Source organism: Gracilinanus agilis, chromosome 5 (genome assembly GCF_016433145.1).
Source record: "Gracilinanus agilis isolate LMUSP501 chromosome 5, AgileGrace, whole genome shotgun sequence".
Lineage (NCBI taxonomy): Eukaryota > Metazoa > Chordata > Mammalia > Didelphimorphia > Didelphidae > Gracilinanus > Gracilinanus agilis.
The window spans coordinates 226,430,931-226,455,769 of NC_058134.1; the positions used below are offsets into that span (position 1 = coordinate 226,430,931).

At 39.5% G+C, this 24,839-nt stretch overlaps 1 protein-coding gene across 1 annotated transcript in view; it reads right to left on the minus strand.

Annotated features, from left to right (window-relative positions):
• STAB2 (stabilin 2) overlaps positions 1 to 24,839 on the minus strand; it is a 183,309-nt gene that overhangs the window by 78,565 nt on the left and 79,905 nt on the right. The window contains exons 26-35 of the mRNA XM_044679478.1: positions 23,131 to 23,226; positions 21,372 to 21,467; positions 17,106 to 17,153; positions 15,656 to 15,792; positions 14,642 to 14,756; positions 12,755 to 12,832; positions 4,463 to 4,561; positions 4,264 to 4,371; positions 2,770 to 2,901; positions 1,443 to 1,571 (exon numbers count right to left, since the gene is read on the minus strand). Coding sequence (XP_044535413.1) covers positions 1,443 to 1,571; positions 2,770 to 2,901; positions 4,264 to 4,371; positions 4,463 to 4,561; positions 12,755 to 12,832; positions 14,642 to 14,756; positions 15,656 to 15,792; positions 17,106 to 17,153; positions 21,372 to 21,467; positions 23,131 to 23,226 — 1,038 coding nt within the window. The remainder of the gene's footprint in view (positions 1 to 1,442; positions 1,572 to 2,769; positions 2,902 to 4,263; positions 4,372 to 4,462; positions 4,562 to 12,754; positions 12,833 to 14,641; positions 14,757 to 15,655; positions 15,793 to 17,105; positions 17,154 to 21,371; positions 21,468 to 23,130; positions 23,227 to 24,839) is intronic.

Consider the following 24,839-nt stretch of genomic DNA (forward strand, 5'->3'; position numbering starts at 1 on the left):
ACTCAAGGGCTGCAAGGTCCCTTTCATATATGACTTTCAAAGATCTTATCCTATAACCCTATAGAAGATCTTAGGTGATAAAAAGGCTCAAATTCACTTGAGCTGTCTCTTGGAAAGGGACTCCAAGCTGTCATCCATCCAGTGGTCTCCAGAATGAGGAGCAGCTTGGTGAGATGTCATAAAAGATCTATGGAATGACCCAAATGGATGTGTGTTCAACCAGCCAAAGAGTAGGAATATGGGTCACATTCTACTCTTCTAGTGGACATGTTTCCCACCTCTTCACCTAATTTTGACCAACGCTCTCCTATTCTACTTCCTCTACCTCCTAGATTCCTTCAACTAACTCCATTATAACATAACTCTGAGCCAGGCATAGCATTTGTGCATGCAAAATTCTCTGCTCTAGCCCTCCTGTTCTCACTTTCTTCCCCCTTCCTCTCCCCATGTCATGATGGGGGAATTGCTCATCAGTGGGTGGGCTTTGTGTTGCATTCTGGGGTAATACCTGGTAATCAAGAGATCCATGCCCCCTTTGCATCTTGGATAAATGACTTGCACAGGGCAGGCAGGGTGGGTTGCAATCACATCTTAGATCTCATGGCACCCTTCCTTCTTCCAAATTTTAATATTAGTCAATGGTATTACCATCTCCCTACCATCATTCTCCCCACTTGGAAAGTCTGTCTACTAGAGCAGATAAGGAAATTGCTTGTAGCTTAAAGGATTCTAGGATCATGGAGAACTGGCGAAGACTTTAAAGGCCATTCAGTCTAATAGAGTAGTTAAATGACTTGCCCAAGGCTATAAAGGTGAGTCCAGGCTCTCTGATTCTGAAGCTAGTTGAATTGCCAGGGTCACTAAGGTAAGTGACTTGTTGGATTTGGTGGCTAAAGACTTGGATTCAGATCTTGGTACTCTGCCACCTTACTTGTATGATCATTTAATTTCTTTGGGTTTCAGTTTCCTCACTTGTCAAATGGGGAAGAGGTTAGACTACCCAACCTCTAGGGTACCTACTAACTTATAATTTATGATATCCTAAGTCATAAAGAGGGTGCAATCTGCATTGGTAAAGGGAGTTTTGTGCTAAGCACTTTACAAATATTATTTTAATACTCACTACAGCATTGGGAGGTAGGTACTATTATTATCCCCATTTTATAGTTAAGGAAACTGAGGCAAACAGTGAACTAAGTGACTTGCCCAGGATCACACACTAGTAAGCATCTAAATCTGAATTTGGACTTGGGTCTTGTTGATTCCAGTCCCAGTGCTTTATTCACTGTGGTACCTAGCTGCTCTACTGCTTGTATAAGATAAATTGTAATAGTTTCCCTTATTCCCCCATACCCTTATTCCCAACACTTTATTTTTTATGCTTTCTTTGGGACTCATATTCTCATGATTGACAGAATCAGCTGTAACTGGGGACTACTTACTCTTAAAATGGTAGTGTAGTTGCTATCACATCTGTTCTTCTGGATTTCCAGGACTTTTCCCAAACCATGGATAACACCTTTGTCAGTTGCCACATTAGTATAGTTGATTGGTGCCTCATTTACATAGAGCTGTGAGGAAAAAGGACAAAATGGACATTTTATTATTATTTATCCTGGGGCTGAAATATGGAGCATTCTAAACTAGGGGTCTTCAAAGTGGAAATTGGGGCTTCTACCAGTGGGCTCTGGTGATCCCAAGGTATGTCAATCATGGCGATTGGGAAGAAGGGTTGCATCCTACTCTCCTTGCAATAGCTAACTATGAGACTTGTTTCAGTCACAACCATGCCTACCTCTATCTCCTGTCTTCCCTACTCTGTCCTCTGTCTTCAGTGTGAAAACTCCCATCCTTCCTTCTTTTGAGCTGGGCATCAGACCCTTGGAGTAATTATAACTTAACTTCTATATTGGTACCCACAATAGCAACTGCTCAGATGCCACTGACAACATTATACATCCCCTAGAATACCCACTCTAGCCCCCAAGATCATCTCCTGGCTAATACAGATGCTTGCTGGAAAATAGACTCTGGCTCCAGGGCAGTGACTGCTTAGTAGGGGCAAATCCCTTCTTTTCATTTGGAAAGGGCTACAGTGAGTTACACAGTCTAAGCAAACATGGATAGGTTATGATCTGTTCCCAGGTCTTGTTACATTATCTTTCCCCATTATTATCAAGGACATCATCTTTCTAAGTCTCCAAGGTTGAGTACCTGAGCATCATCCTTGATTCACCCTATATATCCAATCACTTGCCAAATCTTGTTGCTCCTATCTCCATAATGCCTTTATATCTGTCCACTGCTCTCTGTCATACAATCATTTCACTATGGGACAGTTCTGATTATTAAGGAGTTTTTTCTTATATCAAATATACAGCTTCTCTCTGCAACTTCTACCCATTGTTTCCATTTGTACCATCCACTTTAAGGAAAAATGATTTGATTCCCTTATCTCATGACAGCCCTTCTAATGCTTGAAGATAGCCATCAGGACCCTCTTAAGTCTCCTCTTTTAAAGAAGACACATTCTTAGTTGTTTTAAGTGGTCTTTTAAAGTTCTTGTCTCCAGTTCCTTCACTCTGTCCATCCTCTTTTGGACATGCTCCCAGCAAAAAGGGGCACCTTGCACTGGAAAGATGGGCATTGTTTAAATATGTGTGTATGTGTATATATAATATGTAAATATTATATATGTGAGTTCTATAAGCTCATAAGATATTCTGATAATTGATGATAGCAGCTGTGAGACATAAGGACCCTACTTACCTGGCCATTTTGGAGAAAGAAGCCAATGAGATATGAAACCCCCAGCATGGTCTCCCGATGCATGCCATTGTGTAGATCATTCTTCAGGAGTTTCTCTTCTAGGATAATATGATACCGAAGTATGTTCTCTTCCTGACAATATACAATTTGGATCATTAGTCTTTCACCAGGTGTGGCCTATCTTGTGCTTAAAAGCACTGTACTATTTACTCCATGATTTATATGTATATGTACATACATATATATTTGCATATATATATGTATATATATATATAATTATACTTCATTGTTCCCCTCACTAGAATGTAAACTCCCTGCTAATAGGGATGGTTTCATTTCTCTATACTTGTATAAATAACTGTGAGTGCTTAATAAATGTCGTTGATTAATATCTAAGTGTCAGGCACTGTTCTAGAGGCTGTGGAGGACCTAAAGAGTTAGGGAATCCCAGCTTTGTCTCCCAAGGGTTTCCAATATAATAAGACAAGCCTGAATTTAAAGAATGGATGGAGTCAGAGTGCAAAGTTGGATTGTTCTTGGAGAGATGGCTAATATTGTCTAGTATGAAGAGATGGAGAATAAAAGAAATATATTCTAATCATACAACAAAGCTGAAGCTAAGTTATAAAAATTGATAAAAAGCTAAGTTTAAAATGACCTGGAGAATGACCTGGAGACATATGAATAGCAACAGCGCTAGATTGCTATGTGGTGTAGTAGAGACATATAAACATGAAAAATGGAATTCATAAAAGACAATAAGTGACAAAGAACTGATGTAGATAATAAGTACTCTCAAATACTTCAGAGGGGAGAGAGATCACTATGGGCCAGATTGGTTGAGGAGATATCACAAGAGGTGGGAACTGAGGTGAGCCTTGAGGGATGGGCAGAATTCAGAGAGGTGGAGAAGAAGTTGCAAGGCATGGTAAGTAAGATGATAGGTGTATAGATTTAGAGCTAGGAAGGGTCACAGGAGAGTGGAGAGGGATCTCAGATACCACCTACTCTACTTTTCTCATTTTACATCATTTTACAGATGAGAAAACTGAGGCCTAGGGAAATTGCTAGTCACATGGCTGGTATCAGAGATGGGATTTGAACCCAAGTCTTCTTGATTTCAGGAGCAACACTCTATGCCATACTACCTGAACAGAGGCACAGACACAGGAAAGCATACAACAAATGGATTTTGAATACAAGGGAAAGGTAATTCACACATACACACAAAAACTAGCTCCCAGCAACAGTGGGAAAAGAGATTGGAAGGTAAATGATATCTAGTTTGGTGACTGACTACCTGTGAAAATTCAGGCTGGTCAACTACTTTTTCTGGGGCCTCAGTTACTTCATCTTAAACTCAAGTGGCTGGACTATGGTTTCTGACATCCCTTTTGCTCTTAGCCTATGATACTAGATTTCTGGTCAGAGGTGAACATTCTGAGTGAATAAACTTAAGAGTTCACAGCCATGGAGCTTGTTTCTAATACTCACTAGTGTGGTGGTCTTTTTTTCCCTGATGTAATTCTTGATGGCATCATTATTTGGGGCAAATACTGTATAGGTATCAGCAGCTTCAATTGCATTGGCCAGGCTATATTGCTAGGGTTAGGAGGGAAAAAGAACACATGAGTGATTTAATTTATCGTTGAAACAAAGTGATTTCAGTTCCCAAGATAACATGAATACTTGCAATGATGTAGCCCCGGAAGATGGAATAGTCAGGCATCTGGTCCAGTCGGGTAAGAAGGTTGGGTAATGAGGCGCTCATACTTCTTTGTGGTAACAGGACCTAAAGGAAGGATGCCAAGAATATCTTTAACCTGGATGACAAACATTTTTCCCTGCTGATACTGTGCACCGGCTAATGTGTTCCTGTAGCCAGAGTAGTAGTAATGAGAGATTCTGTTAACTCTCCCAATTGCTGAATGATTGGGGAACTGACAGTGTTCCTCAGAGTATTCTCAGAAATGTGATTTGGACCATATTGCATAGGCTATTAGAGTTGTAAGCCCGGAAGGGATCTTGGGACATCATTTGGTTCAATCTTCTGCCTCAAGCTGAAACCTTTCTAGCCTAGAGACTTTATAATCTCTCCCAGAGAACACATTCCAATGGTGATTCATGAAGAGTCTTGGGAAATGGACCATGGAATTTACATTTCTCCTTCTGTAGTTTGAGTTCCTTCTATCAGTGGCATGCTAGGAGACCCTACCCCATCCACTATTGTTGTTGTTCAGTCATGTCCAACTTTTGGTGACCCCATTTAGGATTTTCTTGGCAGAGATACTGGAGTGCTTGCCATTTCTTCAGTTCATTTTATAGATGAAGAAACAAACTGGGTTAATTGACTTTTCCTTGGGTCACACAGGTACTAAGTGTCTGAAGCTGGATTTGAACCCAGGATGATGAGTCTTCCTGATTCTAGGCCCAACATTTAGCCACTGTGCCACCTAGGTGGCCCACTATAAATTTTGTTATTAACGTGGCTCCTCATCCTAGTCCAGGGGCTCTTCTCTTCTCTAAGATAAATGATTCATTTCATTAATTTAAATTCACTTTATTCTTTAAAAACACTTTATTTCTTAATTACTATTAAATATCAGCAAAAGCCAGCTAATTGGGGTTAATTGATTTGCCCTAGGTCACATAGCTAGGAAGTATATGAAGTTAGATTTGAATCCAGGACCTCTTATCTCCAGACCTGACTTTCTATCCAGTGAACTACCTCACTGTCCCTCACTTTGCTCTTATAGCACTATCTGGCATTAAATATGTCTGGGACCATGTAATCATGGATTTAGACTTGGAAAGGACTCTATTGGTCATCTAGTACGTCTCCTCATTTTCAGATGAGGAAACTGAGGCTGAGTAAAGAGTCTTAGGATTGTAGAACTACTGATTTTGGAGTTCCAACAAACCTCTAAGGTCATCTAGTCCAATAGCCTCATTTTATATCTGAAGAAAATATGGCTTAGGGAAGTTAAGAGATTTGCCCAAGGTGACACAGTAAGTAAATAGCAGAACAAGAAAATGAAACCAGGTCCTCTGGTTCCAAATTCATGATTCTTTCTAAGGCACCATTCCAGACAACCTTAGAGGATAGATTGGATTCAGTGAAACTCATTATGCCCTGATTGCCTTCACAGATACACGGAGAAATCAATGTTTGCTGCTTGAGGGTGGGGAATAGTCAATGATGGTTCTGCTTCTGTCCCTCAGCCTACTTCTAATCCTGCTTCTATCAAAGATGGCTCTGAATGAGAGCTCATCATAAAGGTCAGTATGGAGAAAAGAAGGCTCAGGAGTCTATGGTGGCTATCTCTAAGTACTTAAAGGCTCTTTCTCATATGGAACAAGGATTCAATTTGTTCTGCTTGTAGATGGCAGAATGAGGAACAATAGGTGGAAGTTAGAGAAATGTAGGTTCTAACTCAAATCAAAGGAAACACTTTCTAACAATTAGAGCTGTCCAAAATGGAATGGGATGCTTTGAGAGGAAGTGAATTTCTCTCCTCACTAGATCATCAAGAAGAAGCAGGATGTTCACTTGTTGGAGATACTATGGAATAAATTCTTGCTATGGTAATCAGTCAGAGAGACAGCAAATATTATTAAGTGCTTACTATGTGCCAGGAATTGTGCTAAAAAAACTAGGGGTACTAAGAAAAGCAAAATCAGGGCCTGTCCTCAAAGTGTTTCTATTCTAATAGGAAAGAAAACATGTAAGCTTCCAGGTACAGACAAATGATCTGTATATAGGAAAGATAAAAGTAATCTCAGAGGGGTAAGTACCTGATAGAATTGGAGGATCGTAGATGAAGAGCTGGAAGGGACTAGAGATGTAGTCTAGTCTCAACTCCTTCCTTTTACAGATGAGGAAACTGAGGCCCAGGGAAATGAAGTGATATCTAAGGTCATTGACAGTTAAATGGCACAGTGGGTACAGCATCAGGCCTGGAGTCAGAAAGATCTGAATTCAAATCCAATCTTAGACACTCACTAGATCTGTGACTCTGGGCAAATCAGTTTGCTCCAGTTTCCTCATCTGTAAAAGGAAGTAGAGAAGGAAATGGAAAACCACTCTAACACCATTGCCAAGAAGACCACAAAAGGGGTCACAAAGAGTTGGACTTTACTGAAATCACTCAGCAATGAAATCTAAGGCCATAGAAATACTGGATGGTCTTTGAAGATCTTTCCAACTTGGAGATTTTGTAATTCTGAATAAAAGGTTGAGACTATGGAAGATATGAAAATCAGGGTTCAGGGAGAAGTCTCTATTTTTACACCTTCTTTTAAAAGATTGAATCAGAAAAGGGAAAAAAAATCTAACATAAGTAATGTGATTTTTGCATTACATTTCAGGCCTAGACTCAGCATGGATTCTAGCAAATGATGAATCACCTGCTCAGAAATGTTAGGAAGCTCAGTGCCAGGCTGTTAGAATGATCACGATCTCATCTATGCTAGAGAATGCAGCAAGAATTCTGAATAATAGTTTCTATTTCCCAAGTTGACAATAGATGACTTTTCTATAAACTAGAGATAAAAGAGACCAGCAAGCAAAGTATCAGGTGTCCAATTATAATTCAAATTGAAGATAGCTAACTAGCTTTTTTTTTCTTCCAGTGCCTTCCCATCCACCCCCACCCTTAAACCCCCAGAGCCATGAATGTCTTTTAAGTCCTGTTCTCAGTTTTAAATCAAACTCTTATACTGTTTCTGTCATTTACTATCTGAGTAACTTTGGACAAATCACTTCCTATTACTTATTTTATGGATGTTTCCTTATCTGGAAAATGAGGGAGCTGGACTAGATGGCTTCTGAAGTCCCTTACTCCAATTCTAGAGGGATTTAAACAAAAATTCGTGGTATAGTGGAAAGAAAGTTGGATATGGAAATAGAAAAATGGGTTTGAATCTCAGTTCTGCTATATATTACCTCTGACTAAAGGGTTCCAGTTATAACGAATCATGAAAGTATTAAAGAGGTATTCAAAAGCTGACTCTAATGAGAAAAGTGCTCATGGACCAGACTTATTATTATGTTTTTAATATTTCACATGATTGATTGCTGAATCCTTAAGTTTGGATGAGGTTTAAATTGTGGTGATCTTAAAAGCCAAACCTCTGTATACAATGTTCTTTTGGCTCTGCTCCTTTCGCTCTGCATCAGTTCCTCGAGGTCTTTCCAGTTCACATGTTTATTATTCCTTTGAGCACAATAGTATTCCATCACCAACATATACCACAATTTGTTCAGCCATTCCCCAATTGAAGGACATACCCTTGCTTTCCAGTTTTTTGCCACCACAAAGAGGGCTGCTATAAATATTTTTGTGCAAGTCTGTTTATCTATGATCTCTTTGGGGTTACAACCCCAACAATGGTATGGCTGGATCAAAGGGTAGGCATTCTTTTATTGCTCTTTGGGCATAGTTCCAAATTGCCATCCAGAATGGTTGGATCAGTTCACAATTCCACCAGCAGTGCATTAATGTCCCAATTTTGTCACATCCCCTCCAACACTCATTACTCTCCCCTGCTATCATTTTAGCCATTCTGCTAGGTGTGAGGTGATACCTCAGAGTTATTTTGATTTGCATTTCTTTAATTATTAGAGATTTAGAACACTTTTTCATGTGCTTATTGATACTTTTTATTTCTTTATCTGAAAATTGCCTATTCATGTCCCTTGCCCATTTATTAATTGGGGAATGGCTTGATTTTTTATACAATTGATTTAGCTCCTTGTATATTTGAGTAATTAGACCTCTGTCAGAATTTTTTGTTATAAAGATTTTTTTCCCAGTTTGTTGTTTCCCTTCTGATTTTGGTTGCATTGTTTTTCTTTGTACAAAAACTTTTTAATTTAATATAATCAAAATTATTTATTTTACATTTTGTAATTTTCTCTAACTCTTGTTTGGTTTTAAAATCTTTCCTTTCCCAGAGATCTGACAAGTATACTATTCTGTTTTCACCTAATTTACTTACAGTTTCCTTCTTTATATTCAAGTCATTCACCCATTCTGAATTTATCTTGGTGTATGGTGTGAGATGTTGATCTAAACTAATCTCTCCCATATTGTTTTCCAATTTTCCCAGCAGTTTTTGTCAAATAGTGGATTTTTGTCCCAAAAGTTGGGCTCTTTGGGTTTATCATACACTGTCTTGCTGAGGTCACTTACCCCAAGTCTATTCCACTGATCCTCCCTTCTATCTCTTAGCCGGTACCATATTGTTTTTTTTTTTTTAAACCCTTGTACTTCGGTGTATTGTCTCATAGGTGGAAGATTGGTAAGGGTGGACAATGGGGGTCAAGTGACTTGCCCAGGGTCACACAGGTGGGAAGTGGCTGAGGCCGGGTTTGTTTTGATGACTGCTGCTTTATAGTATAGCTTAATATCTGGTACTGCTAGGCCACTTTCCTTCACGTTTTTTTTTTTTTCATGATTTCCCTTGATATTCTTGATCTTTTGTTCTTCCAAATAAACTTTGTTATAGTTTTTTTTCTAATGTAGTAAAAAAGGTTTTTGGTAGTTTGATAGGTATGGCACTAAATAAGTAAATTAATTTGGGTTGAATGGTCATTTTTATTATGTTATCTCAGCCTACCCATGAGCACTCAATGTTTTTTCCAATTGTTTAGATCTAGTTTTACTTTTTTTGGAAAGTGTTTTGTAGTTATGTTCATATAATTCCTGTGTTTGTTTTGGTAGATAGATTCCTAAGTATTTTATATTGTCTAGGGTGATTTTAAATGGTGTTTCTCTTTCTACCTCTTACTGCTGTGATGTGTTAGAAATATATAGAAATGCTGATGATTTATGTGCATTTATTTTGTATCCTGCAACTTTGCTAAAATTGTTGATTATTTCTACTAGCTTTTTAGTTGATTCTCTAGGATTATTTAAGAGACTGATATACTGTGGTAAAATCGAATGTAATGGACGTCTGTACTAGCAGCAATGCAATGACCCAGGACAATTCTGAGGGACTTATGAAAAAGAACGCTACCCACATTCAGAGGAAGAACTACAGGAGTAGAAACACAGAAGAAAAACAACTGCTTGGACACTTGGGATGATGAGGACATGATTGGGGATGTAGACCTGAAAAGACCACACCCATGTAACTATCAATAATGTGTAAATAAGTCTTGACTGACCACACATAATAAAACCAGTGGAAATGTGAATTGGCTACAGTGGAGGGGGGTGGGGATTGAGAGGGTGAAGAAGAAAGTAAAAACATGACTTATGTAACCATGGAAAATTTTTCTAAAAATAAAAAAATTATTAAAAAAAAAAGCCAAACCTCTGCTGTTATCTCTTGTGTATAAGCTGACAGACAGATTTTTAGGGTCCTTTGGAATGTCAAAGATTCACATCTGCATTCCTAAGATAAGACTGGTGCCAGCTTCCCAGAAAGGAGAAGAGTCCTGGCCCAGATACTGGCGGATCTATTGTGTTATCATCTGCTCTTTTGACTTTGTCATTAAGCTGTTAAAACTTTTGATGTACTGACTGGGTGATGGACTGGACACCCTGCCACCGTCCCTCAGGCAACTATCCTTAATGAACAGATTAGCACTCTCTCTCTCTCTCTCTCTCTCTCTCTCTCTCTCTCTCTCTCTCTCGCTCTCTCGCTCTCTCGCTCTCTCGCTCTCTCTCGCTCTCTCTCGCTCTCTCTCGCTCTCTCTCTCTCCATCTGAGGAGGAGCTGACAGGCTGACATAATGCTGATTCCTGTTTCTCTTTGTGTGTTCTTCCTCTCCTCTTCCTTAATCTTTAACCCTTCCACCCATATTCTCACAGCCCTAGGCTTCCTTTTTAGGTGCTCTGACCCATGCAAGAAGATCTTGGAGCAGCAGGACTGCTTCAATGACCTTGGGCAAGTTCTTCACTGGTAAAAAGATGTGGTCGGACTAGATACCTTTTATTTCCAGTTTTAAATCCAAGTATTCTACCATCAATTCTATTTCTGAAAATCGTCATTCTTTTCTCTCATTTATTCCCTTCCAGACTGTATTCATGACTCTCTTGGTCTTTGTTTATAATGTCCCAGAATTTTTTCCATCCTGGAAGCTCATTCCAACCCTGGACTTCTCAAGTTGGAGCTCTTCTCCCTTTGATTGGCTGGTTCCTCCCAGAACTTCCATTTTAAGCCAAGCCAAGCCAGCTAGGTGTCCTCCTGACTATCTCTCTCCTCCCAGATTTCTCTACAAAATCTGCTTTATATCTTCATCTCTCCCCAATCTCCTCTCTCCTTCCCACTCCCCCATTAGAAGCTTGAGGGAAGGGATTGTCATTCTTCTTGGTTAGATTTATATCCCCAGCACTTGGCACAGAGCCTGGCACACAGCGTTTAAGATACTTGTTGACTTGACTTGACATACCTTTTAATCATTCAAAACAGAGCCTTAGTAGAAAATAAAAATCTTACTGATTTTTCTGCCTGGTTCTCCTTTTCTGATAGGAATGGGGGAGAAAATTACATCTCTGCCTCCCCCCTCCTTTTGTATTTGAATTGAACTTGTGATACAAATACACAGGATATCACTAGAGTTGTATAGACATCAATAATACCAGGTTCTTTATCTACAACTTTCTTCTACCATTAAAAAAATCAGACCAGTGAATTCATGAGTATAGGGAGCCCCCAGGGAGGAATGACCTCTACTGATATGTAGTTTAACACTTGCTTTGACACATTTCACATTGGATAAATGACCAGATCTGAAGTTAGAAAGACTCAATTTAAAATAAGGCTTCTGAAACTTACTAGCTGTGTGACCCTGGGCAAGTCACTTAACCCTGTTTGCTTTGATGTCCTCAACTATAAAATAGGGATAATGATAGCCCTTGATTCCTAGGATTGTCAAGAGGATCAAATGAGTCAATATTTGCAAAACACTTAGCACAGTGCCTGCCTGGCACATAGTGCTATATAAATGTTGGCTATTGTTATTGTTATTATTATTATGATCTTGGAGAGGGGCTTTGAGAGGTTCAATGACTTACCTGGAGTCAGAATCCATGTTTGGACTCTGAGGCCAGCTTTCTATATCCACTACTAAAGACTGACTTTATGAACTCCGCGCAGTGCGTGGCACATAGTAGACCTTATGTTTTGCCTTAGAATTCCAAGGCAGAAGAGCAGCTAAGGGCTAGGGAATGGGGGGTTAAGTGACTTGCTCAGGGTCACAGAGTTAGGAAGTATCTGAGGCCAGATTTGAACTCAGGACCTCCTATCTCTAGGCGTGGCTCTATATTGAGCCACTTGGTTGACCCTTCCAGTGACATTTTAATCTGGTTACTACAGTCATCCAGAGAAAAGGACCATGAATTTGATATTTTTGCTTTAAGTCATTTCACCTCCATGTTAAAATGGTGAGGTTGGACTAGATAGCTTCTGAGGTCCCCTCCAACTAGGGGAGAAGGGGAAAGGAACAAGCATTTATTAAGTACTTCACAAATATTTCATTTGATCTTCAAGAGAGCCCTAGGAGGTATGTGCTATTATTAACCCATTTTACAGTTGAGGAAATAGAGGCAGACAGAGGTTAAGTGACTTGGCCAGGGTCATATAGCTAGCGAGTGTCTGAGGCTCTTCCTCGTTCCAGGCCACTGCTCTATCCACTTAGCTTTCTGTGGATCCAGGACCCCATGATTTTGTGAAGTCAGAGGCAAGTATCATTTAATGGAAAGTACTCAGGAGTGGGATTCAGCAGACCAACATTTTAACCTAAGCTCTGCTAAAATAGCTATATGACCTTGGAAAAGTCACTTCCCCCTCTAGGTCTCAGCTTTTTTGCTTCTTGAAATGAAGGGGTTTGACTAGATGGTTTCTAAGGTCCCTTCCAGCTCTGGACCTTCTTAGGATTCCTTGATTCTCCTTGGGAAATACTCTTTAGGAGAAATGCGAGAAAGAGACAATAGACCAAACCTGCCTTAAAGTAAATTGTTGCAAATCAGTACCTTGTCAATGATATGGATAACCCCATTGGTGGCTGCATTGTCACTGTCCACTATGTTAGCTCCTTCGATGGTGATGTTCTGTAACAAAAGAAGACCAGTAAAGAAGGCTACCAGGTGACAAGCTCTGGGGGGATAGTCAGTAAAGGGGCTCCCAGTTTAGCATTTATCTAATAATCCTGGCCCTTTCTTTCTGAAAGAGGAAAAGAATGATGGAACCATCAAGAGATTACAGATTTAGGATTGTAAAGGGACTAGAAGTCATGCAGTCCAACCTTCTCATTTAATAGAAAAGAAAATTCAGGCCAAAGATTTCTCTATAAGCTAAGTGAATCATTTAGCTTCTCCGCCATCCTAGGCCACTGTCTAAGACTTAAGGCACAGAGGAGTGGTAGACCTGATTGATGGAGGGAGTTTCATGATATAGGAATTCCCTATTCTGATGACATCATAAATCGAGATGGAAAGAAATGAAAAAAAAACCAAACCATGATGATGAGGTAAAAAACTCTATTCTGTAGTTGTATTGTTTAGAGTATATCATGAATAATTGGCTGGCAAGTCATCTAATCTTTCTAGGTCTTAGTTTCCTTATCTGTAAAATCAGAACTAGAGTAGATGTCTCCAAAGGTCCATTTCAGCTTAAATCTATGATCCCATGATCTGTAAGAGGTAATTAACCAATATATGTTTATTAAGCAATTATTATGTGCCAGGAACTGCTAAAATCATTATCTGGGATAAGATGGATGCCACCTTGACTGACAGGGATGGTAGTTGAGAATTTGGAATGTTCCCAAATGCTGTAGACAGGGGCAAAAATCAGTTGGCCCCAGCCTATAAATACCCCCTAGGAACTATAGTTGAGGTCTCAGAACTCAGAGCTGAGACTGGAGCACACTGCTCTTGGAGCAAGAACTGGGACAGAGGGAGATGAAGGGTGGAAGAAGAAGAAGAGGGTAGGCCTGAACCTGTAACCATGCTTGACTGAGAGAGAGCTAATGATCCATCAATATTATTGGTAGTAGAGCTGAGAGAATATACAGATCATCAATCAGTGTCTAAGTCAATAGCCTTCCCTATTCTCTGACTTGGCTGTGGCCAGGTCAGGTCAGAGTTAGCGAGAGGGTAAAGACCTCAAGTCTCTACTAGCCTACCAATCTCCAGTCCTGATCAATGATTAGCTTAGTAGCCAAATAATAGCAATATGGTTCCCAATCCCCAAACCTATTACCTTGTTATCCTTTCCCCATTAATAGCTAATACAGTGATTTACCAACAAGTACCTTCCTGAGTGGTTATTCTATCACAGCCCTTGGGAAGGGAGAATCAATACTCAGTCAGATACCAATGTTTCCAAAGCCAATCAATAACCTATTAACAATCCAACCTCAGGTTGGGCCTAGTGAGGTTAACCATCTACCTAACTTCTCAAGGGGTCCCAACTGGGCAAGTATTAGAAGGAAGCCACTGACAGGCTTAACCAACCAAATCTGTCAGAGAGAGAAGAGGGATAGATCAAATCAATAGCTATTGTGAAAGGAGTGGGCGTTCCTCCTTCACCAACTGTAACTGGCTTAGGCTTTGGGCACCTGATCCCTCCTTCATTCATACTATCCCTAAGATCTATATACCAGCTATCCTCTAATATCTAGAAGGAAGATCTATAGGGAGATAGCACAGAAGTAATAGGAGGAGATACAAAGAAAGAAAGAACAGAACAGATATCTCTCTAGCCTCTTCATTCTTTTTTAACAGAACCCATGTACTATGCTAAGCTCTGGAAATTCAAAGAAAGAGGCTTACATTTTAATGGAGGAGACAACAGGCATATGTTCATAATACATGCAGAGGAGAAAGAAGAAAATGAAAGGTGTTATTCAAACTTACCCCATTCACTTTAGATAAATGAAGAAAATTTCCTTGCAAAGACGTTGCAAGCATGTCTGAAGAGGATAGCATCTGGAGGTCTGAGGCTCTATAGGTGCCCACCAGGGCATGGTACCTAAAATCAAAGGCCATAAGGGTGAGGTCTAAAGACAACACTGGCATCTTGTGCAGAAGTGGTTGGTACAAATGATATTATTGAGAGACATGGGACCAGAAGAAAAGATGGCTGAGAACTGATGGATAGTCCATGTGCTTGACTTGTCATAGGATGTTAAGCCAAGCAGAAGAGGAAGATGATAGAAAAAGGGCTCACCACCCACTGGATGGGTCCCCTAGAGAGGATGTATGGGAGAACATGGACCCAGGCCATAGAATTAAGGATCTAGAGATCAAAGGAATGAGAAGTCACTAAGAAAGTCCTATTGTAGACTTGGAGCTGGAAAGGACCTTTGAGGTCATTCTCTCCAAACCTCTCCTTTTATATATAAGGAAAATGAGGTTCTGAGAGGTAATGTGACAGTCACACAAGGAGTAAACATCAGAGGTCAGATTTGAACCCAAATAGTCTGGCTCCATAAATCAATATTCCTGCCACTGTATCATACCACAGAGAAGGAGGAGGCACGGGTGGGCTGTGATCTCATAGAATTGTAGGAGCATAGATTGAGAGCCTAGAAGGACATCAGAGGCCATCTAGTTTTCATTTTACAAATGAAGAAACTGAGGCCCAGAGGTTAAATGACTTTTCCTAAAGTCACACAGATAGTGTCAAAGGTAGGAATTTAAACCTAGATCTGATCCCAGAGTCAGGGCCTCCAATTATTGATTTGGATATTTGTTGGAGGATCTGCCCAAATTAATGAGATCCCAGGTTCACCTAAGTATGTCTTATAGAGTCATTTCAGAAAAGTGTCATGGGGCGTTAATGGATGCATCCTTCAAGATCCATTTGTAGTTAACAATCATTGAATGCCATTTATGAATGACTGGGAACTAAACATGGAATGTACTTACTTGATTAGGGTTGGAATGTTGTTTTTTGACAGCCAAAATGTCTTTTCATCTTGGTCCATATTTTCAATGGCTTGTTGGGAAGGCACCAGGACTGTAAGGTTGGAGGTACCTGAGAGCATAGCTTGTGAGGAGGCCTCCTAAATCACAGTCAGGGTAGAGAGGGAGCAGGGTTCACACCATGAAACTAGAAGTTATAAGCAGGGCTAGTTATATGGTTTGGTGCCTGGGAGGGGTCATGGGTAGTAAATCTTCAGTTCTGCAGGGATAATTCCCAGGACAATCCAGGGGCCAGGTGGGGAAGTCCTTTGGGTTCTGATAGGCAGGGAGATAGGGATCATTCAGAATAGTAGTTAGTGAACCCTAAATTGGGTGTTTCCTGAAAGGGACTCTAGGTCGTAACTTGGGAATCTTGTATAAGATTATAAAAGAGAAGGGACTATTTTTTGGGGGGGTGGGGTGGGTCCTACCATCTAGGAGAGCTCCTGGCACATTATGTTTGAATGGATGTGTGGGAAATAGATTTGGGATTTCACTGGAGTAGAATTCTATGTGAAGACATTCCCTTTATCAATGCACATGGGCCCTTCCTCTGCCACTTTTTGCCTCAGAGAGTTCCCTGAGGGCACTGAGAGATTAAATAACTTGCCCAGTTAGTGTGAGTCAGAGGTGAAGACTTAGATCTAAGTCTTCCTGACTCTGAGGTTAGCTTTCTTTCTTCTTCATCATGTTCCCAAGCATATTTGGGTGATGGGATTAAAAATTTCCATTCAGACCTTCCACATGATATCCAAAAGTTACATGTGCCATAAGTTGATCACTGTCAATACAAATATCTCCAGCAGACTGTATGTGAAGTAAACCGGCTGGAGAATGCTAGAATAAATAAAGAGCTGAGAGCAGTGGGAGAGTGGGAGAAAATGAGAGCCTTGGGCATTAATTAAGAATGGGAGAACTCAAGGCAAATTTGGCCTTCTTTATAAATTTGCCTAGTGTTGGCATCAGGTAGGACCTCATAAACTCTTTTGACCAGGACCAGGATAATCAGGCTGCAATGAAATGGAAGTCAGCTGGAGAAATGACTTGGGATACTTTACTCAACAAGAGGAAGGGTTTAAATGTAAGCTCGCTGAGGGCAGGGATTGCTTTTATTTTTTTCTTTTTGTATCCTTAGAGCCAACCTTAGTGCCTGGTACATAATAGAGGCATTAAAAACTTTGTTGAATTGAATTCTGAGAGTTACAGATATGATTCTTGAAGTCCAAAGGAAGGCTTTTTGCTCCTTATATTTAATTGATACCTTTCTCCCTAGGCTTTCATAGGGAGGAAAGAGATATAAGAATCGAACCATAGTTTGCCCTCCAGTGACCAAAACTCATCCCTTTTCACCAGGTATGTTTCTTTTTTCCAAGATTATACACATTACCTTCAAGGTTCAAACAAATATACTTACATTTACCCATTGGTTAAATGGAGCAGCTTCAGACAGAAGGGACAGTTCCTTATTCATGTGAATGTGAGAGAAGTGAGGGAGGGGGGGAAAGGGAAAGGGGGAGAGAGAGACAGAGACAGACGAAGACAAAGAGAGAGGCAGAAAGAGAGAGGCAGAGAGAGAGAGAGGAAGAGAGAGAGAAAGAGGAAGAGAGAGAGTTGGAAAAGGAGGGAGAAAGAGACAAAGAAAGGGAGAAGGAGGGAGGAAGAGAGAAGAAGAAAAAGTGAGACAGAAAGAAAGGAGGGTGGCAGGCAGGAGAGAGAGGGAAGAGAAAGAAAGAGGAGAAAGAAAAAGACAAATTAGAAGCATCATCACAGTGTATTTCCTGCTTAACACCTTTTCAACCTTCCAGGCTCTAGGCTCACTCTCTCTCATGTAAAAGTTAATGAGTACATTAGTTAGTAGACAATTTTCACACTGCCAGATTTGCTCATTATCTTAATTCTTGGCACACTTTATTATTCAAAAGATTGGTAGAGGAATGATCCCATAAGGAAGTCAGAAGGAATCACTGAAATAGCTCTACCACCCAGCTTAGGTGCTACCTCCTCTTCTGAGTCAGCCTCCTCTGACTATATCCTTCCTCTTTTCATCCAGCCCACCTTGCTCCTGCCAGCAACAAGTAAGATCTCCATCCTTTCTGGAAATCTGATAACACTTTCTTTTTTCCTTTCCCTTATATATTTTATCTTCTTATGTTTACTAGAGTTATTTGTGCATATGCTTTGTCTTCCCCCATAAAATATAAGCTCTTTGAAGGTAAAGATAATAATAAAATAATTAACATATAAAAATTTATTACAAGTAAAAAATAATAATGTTATCTTCTGCAGGAGACTTCTCCTGGGTCCCCCCCCACCTTCTTCTCTAATGCCACCTTCCATATACTCTGTATTTATCTTGTATGTATTGATTTAAGTGTGACTCTCTCTTTTGAATGTAAGACCTCAAAGAATTAGAAACAAAATATTTAGATGACTAATTTTGAGGGGAATGGCTAAGCCAAGTTGTGGTATGTGAATATAATTGAATTTTTCTGTGCTATAAATAATGATTGATGTGATGGATACAGAGAAGCATTGGAAGACTTAGATAAATTGTTGCAGAGTGAAGGAAGTGGATCCAGGAAAGCAACAGACACAATGTAAATGGAAAGAAAATCATCACAAACCAATAAAAACTGAATGTTGCAATATTTGAAGGAATACATTTGGTCCTAAAGAAGAGATATGAGAAAATGCTCCCCTCCCTAAACCTTTGTGGATGTGAGGAGTTCATTGTATGTAAATATCAACCTTTTTGATATTTTGATTGGTTTTGCTGAATTTGTTTTTTCTTTTTTTTTCTTTAAAAATAAATCCTTTAGGGGAAGCCAAATGACTCAGTCGATAGCGAGCAAGACCTGGAGATAAGAGGTTCTAGGTTCAAATCTAGTCTCAGATCTTTCCTAGCTATGTGACTGTGGGCAAGTCACTTAACTCTAATGAATGGCTTAGCCCTTACTGCTCTTCTGCCTGAGAATCAACACTTAGTATTGATTCTTAGATGGAAGGTAAGGGTTTTAAGAAACAACTCCTTTGTTATTAGGCATGGCATTCTAAGAGGGGACAGAGAAAAGATACGGGAGGAAACCTAAGCGATATAAAGATAAACAATCTAAATAAAAATCTATTTTTAAAAAGAACATGAGCTATTTTAAGATGGGACTGTTTTTGCTTTTTTTCTTTGTGTACTCAAGTGCTTGGCATACAATAAGCACTTACTAAATGCTTGTGGATCATTTGATTTGGTAAATGAAGAAATTGAAGACCAGAGAAGTTGTGAATTGTTAGTGGCCCTTTTAAAACTGAATCCAAGTCCCAGGGCCTCCAGACAGGTATTCTTTCTCTCTTAGTCCTGAGTTTCCTTCAAAACTTTAAAGTTCCAACACTTCTATGAAAAAATTCCTTTTTGTATAGAAATTTATTGATCCTCAGTCTGCTGGTGCCATTTTTCTTCTATCATCTTGTATTTTTTAGGTGATATACTTAAATATGTACACTTGGTTTTCCTGATAGAATGTAGGCTCTCTGAGGACAGAGATTAGTCTTTGTATGCTCAGATCCCAGCACAGTATCTAACATTAGGATATGCTTAGTAAGAGCTTGTTGATTTCTGTTCTATCAAGTTTGAGGGACAGTTAGTAGAATGGAAAGAACAGTATATTTGAAATCAGAAGAGCTGAGTTCAAATCAGAAGAACATAGGGTTCAAATCATACTTCTATTATAAACTATCCTGGTGATCTTGGGAAAAACCACTTTTCTAGGTCTCTGTTTGCTGATTTGTAAACTGAGGGAATGAGAATAGATGATATGTATGGACGTTTCTACTGTTAATCTGATGAGTCAAAGACTCATTGAAATTAAGCCAAACAAAGATGATGGTCTGAGTCAAAGATCCTTTAATGCAGAGAGGAAACAAAGATCTAGATAAATTAAAGACGACTTAGCTACAAGATGACCAATATGGCATATTAGTCAAATATAGATGCCAAATCAATTGACACATTTGAAAGACAAGATTTGAGATCTTTGGGGAATAGTTAAATCTTAGGATCACAGGCTCATAGATCTAGGGCTGGATGAGACTTCAGAGGCCATCTGGTCCAACCTCCTCACTTTACAGATGGAAAAACTAAGGCCCAGAGAGGATTCTAGCTCTAAAGCTAGAAAGACCATCTAGTCTAACTCATGTATTTACAGATCAATAAGCAAACATTTAGTAAATTTCTATCATATGTCCAGTGCTGTGCTAGGCATTGGGTATTGTACTAGGTACAAGATGAAGAAAATGTGGTCCACCAAGGGGAAATGGTTCCCAGGTCTCTTGACCCCTAGATTGGGACACTTCCTTGAAAGAGTTTCCTTCTAATAGGTGAATAGGCTAATACTAGAGCAGCCCAACATTGGATTTTCTCACTTATGACTGGCTTTGCCACTTATTGCTACCTATGTGATCTTGGGCAACTCCCTTTTGTTCATAGGGTCTCAGTTTTCTCATCTATAAAACAGGATGATTGGACTAGACCCAACTTATTTAACCTATGATTTGTGTATTTCAAACAATTCTTTGCTGTTTTTTTTTTAATAAAGTTGATCTCATTTGAAATCTTACATATTTTCTTTTATGCATTTAAAAGCATGACTCTTTTTTTTTTAAATCGTTACCTTTCATATTAGTGTATTGGTTCCAAAGCAGAAGAACAGTGAAGGCTAGGTAATGGGAATTTAGTGACATTCTAGGTCATACATCTAGGAAGTATCTGAGGTCAAATTTGAACCCAAGACCTTCTTCTCTAGCCCTGGCTTTTAATCCACTGAGTCATTTAGTTGTCCCCAAAAGCAAGATTCTGAGAAGGGATTCCATAGGCTTCATCAGAATACTAGAGTTCTAAGTCACAAAAATGCCTGTTCTAGATCATTTTAAGTTTCTTTCTACCTCTAAATCTCATGAACTACATAATCTAGCCCAACCTTCTCCTTGTAGAAATAAATGCACTGGGGCACACACAGAGAAGGAAAAGGCCACAATTATAATTAAAATGCAAACAGTTTAATCTCTTCAAATTCTCAGATGGATCTTGGATCTCATCTATTTGGGAATTGTTCCCAGCACTGCAAATCACAACCCAGCCATGCCCATTCATCCTGTGCTCACTCTTGTCCATATTCTCCCATTCATTCTCCTCAGAAGGTCCTCTCAATGGGAAGGAAGAGTTCCTAGATTTCTCCTGATCTCTACAGGGTACCAATGAAATTGCTTGGGCTGTCCACTTGTCATTTCACTTGCCCAGTCCATTGGCTCTTCCTATCATACAATTGGTTGATGACATCGTTTCCTCCTATTCTTAACCACAGAATTATTTTTGTTCACTGTATTTTCTTGCACCCCAAAGCTCTTCCTCTCCCCAAACTATATTAAGGAAGATGCTTTCTCTACTTTTTTCAAAAGGAAGCATTTGGACATAAATAGAACATCTTCACCTTCATTCAAGGCAGACCCAATTAGCTCCAGGACTGCCATGTTGGAAGTCTTGGTGTTATTGGTGTAGTAGGACAAGACATAATTGGTTTTGGTTCGTGACTCCTAGGGAAAACTTATTACGAAAGCTGTCAACGCTTCTGGTGGGATTTCTTGACAAATTTTCTTCCTATTTCTAAAAACAGGGTTCACTTGGATGACTTACCACAGCTACATTCCCATAACACATTAGGCCATCTCCTTCATAACTGTCCTGGCAGACACAACTCCAGAGGCCAGAGGAAGTGGGCTGGCAGGTAGCCTGAGAAAAGGAAGTGAGAGGAAATGGTTTTCCAAACTGAAAGCTCTTTACCAGAGTTATTTGGGCACCTCAAACCAATCAGCAAGTATTTACTAAGCACTTATTCAGTTTGACATTCACCAAATGCTAAGGATACAAAGAAAAAGCAAAAAACCAATCCCTGCCCTCAAGGAGATTACATTCTAATGGACCCAAACAGGGAAATAACTAGGTACATAGAAGATATTCAGAGAGTAGCTGAAAGGTGTCTCAGAAGGGAAGATATAATGCCTCCAGCATAAGGAAACCACCTAAGGATTTGTGATTTTGTTAACTTGGAGAAGTCTCACTATGGGAACTCTCCAGACTAGAAGTTAATCAATATGTGAATATTTAAGTCCATTTTTTATAGTTTGGTCACATCCAACTCTTTTTGGTCCCATCTGGGGTTTTCTTGGCAAAGATCCTGGAGGGGTCTGTCATTTCCTTCTCTAGCTCATTTTACAGATGAAGAAACTGAGGCAAACAGGGTCAAGTGACTTTCCCAGCTAGGAAGTGTCTGAAGATGAGACTTTCTGAATCCAGGACTAGTACTCTTTCCACTCGGCCACCTAGATGCTGAGAAGTCTTAGCAGTTTGTATGAGGCATGTAGAAATTAAGTGACCTTCCCATTCCAGGATCACATAGCTATGAAGACCCAGAGGGAAGATCTGATCACAGCATTTAGAGCTGGAAGGGATCTCAAAGGCCATCTATTCACTTCCCCCTACCCCAAGAAGCTCTAGTTATTTCTTTTGAGATCAAACATAAATCCTTTTGTTTGGATTTTAAAGCTCTTACAACATGGTTCCAATCTACCTCAGTTTCTTTAATTGTAAAATGAGGGGATTGGATCTTCCTTTCTCCAGATCTATGATCCTACCTTTCCAAATTTATTATATATTCTTCTTGCTTTGGGCAATTGAGCCAAACTGATCTTTTATCTGTTTCTCACAGATAAGAGTTTTCTAACCTCCAGGCTTTTGTACTAGCCATACTACATGCTTGGAATGCCTTCTCCTTTCTTATCCCTCCTCAGAAAATTCCTCTTTCCTTTCACAATTCCACTCAGACATCTCTTTATATATGAAATTTCTCTGATCCCCTTCAAAGCTCTAGTGTACTCCCTCCATAACTACTTTAACTATTTTGTATTTCATGTGTATTTGTTTGTTACATTCTTCTCCAAGTCCTTGTTATCTTCCTCATAGAATATAAGTTCCCTGAGAGGACAGACTGTTTTATTTTGGTGCTTTGTGTTCTACAAACTTGGCACATATTAGGCATTTAATAAATGTTTGCTGTTTGCTTCATTGAGTACAACAGATAGTATAGTCAGAAATTGCTATTATTATTTATCTTTATACCCCCAGTATCTCACCAATAGTAGATGCTTAATAAATCTTTGGAATGACTGCTAGCACTTCACTTATACAAACTCATTTGATCTCATAGTAACCTTGTGTTCTGGATTTTGCAGGTATTATTATCCCCATTTTACAGATGAGGAAACAGGCTCAGAGAGGTGAAAGGACTTGCCTTGGTCACATGGCTAGCTTGTAAATAGCAGAGACAAAATTGGAATCCAATTCCTGTATTCTGTGCCTTCTGCCTCACTGTTCTTTCCCAAGAAAAGCTACTCACCAGAGGATGACATTTTCTGGTTTGTTCCAAGCATGATGTTATTGGTTCACAGTCGATCCCGTTGCCTCGGAATCCTGCTTTACACTCACAGTTATGCTGCAATTCCAGAATGGGGCACAGTAGTAGTTATTTAAACAATTTCTCCTGCCCTCTTTCTCTCCTCTTCCCTCCCTCCCTCCTTCCTTCCTCTTTCTTTCTAAACTCTTTCCTTCTGTCTTAGAATTAATACTAATAATTGGTTCCAAGGCAGAAGAGTGCTAAGGGCTAGGCAATGGGGGTTAAGTGACTTGCCCAGGGTCACACAGCTAAGAAGTGTGTAAGGCCAAATTTGAACGCAAGAAGATGAGTCTTCCTGACTCTAGCATTCTATCCACTATGCCACCTAGGTATCCACTATTTCCACATAGGTGTAAGCTTGATACTGAAGATTTTATTTTTTCTATGCTATATAGTAGCTGTTGTCATTGAGTAATGTCTGACTTTGTGACCCTATTTAGGGTTTTCTGGGCAAAGATAATGGAGTGGCTTGCCATTTCCTTCTTCAATGGTAAACAGGGTAAGTGACTTAACCAATGTCACTAGGACATTTCTGAAGCTAAATTTGAAGTCAGATTTTTCTGACTCCAAGTCCAGTGCTCAATCTACTGCACTGTCTAGCTGCATCTATGATATACAATAGGACCTTAATAAATGCTTATTGACCAATTGCTATATTTCACCTCATATTTTACTTTATACAATAATAGCTGGAATTTATTAAGTGCCTTATTTTTTTTTCAAAAACACCTTACAATGTGGAGTGAAATGAGAAGAAGCAGGAAAACATTATTCATAGTAACTGGAACATTGTGGGACTATCAATTGCAAAAGACTTTGCTGCTAACAGCAATGTAATGATCCAGGGACTTATGAGAAAGATGCTACCCACACCCAGAGAAAGAACCGTGGGAGCAGAAATGTCGAAGAAAACATACGACTTATCACTTGTATGTATGGGCATAGGATTTTGTTTTAAAAGATCATTCTATTACAAAAATGAATAATGTGGAAATATGTATTGAGTGAAAATACAAGATTGACCCAGTGGAATTGCTTGTCAGCTCTGGGAGGGGAGAGAGAAGAGGGAAAGGAGAAAACACGAATCATGTAACCATGGAAAATAATTCTAAAATAAATAAATTTTAAAAAATTAATTAAAAACACCTTACAAATATTATCTCATTTGCTATAACAACTCTGTCTAAGAAGTAGGTGCTATTTTACAGATGAGGAAATTGAAGCAGACAGAGATTAAATGACTTGCCAAAGGTCATATAGCAGATGACTATCAGATAAAATTTGAACTCAGGTCTCTTGACTCCAAGGCCAACTTATCATACATGGTGATTCCCTTGTATAGAATATAAGTTCCTCATTGCAGAGATAGTTTCATTTTTGTTTAGCTATCCCTAGAGCCTATGCATAGTGCCTGGAACATTGTAGATACTTAAATCATCCCTGACGATTTAAAACACAAGATTGACCCTTTCCTTTTTGTTGGCAACCATGGTCCAGCCAGCCATCTCATCCTTGGAATGAATGAACCTGAGTTCAAGTCCTGAAACTTACTCTTTGTGGATCCTCAGGTAAGTCACTAACCCCTCCTGTGTCCCAGTTTCAACTATAACATGAGGGAATGGGACTACATGACCTCTGATGCCCTTCCAGCT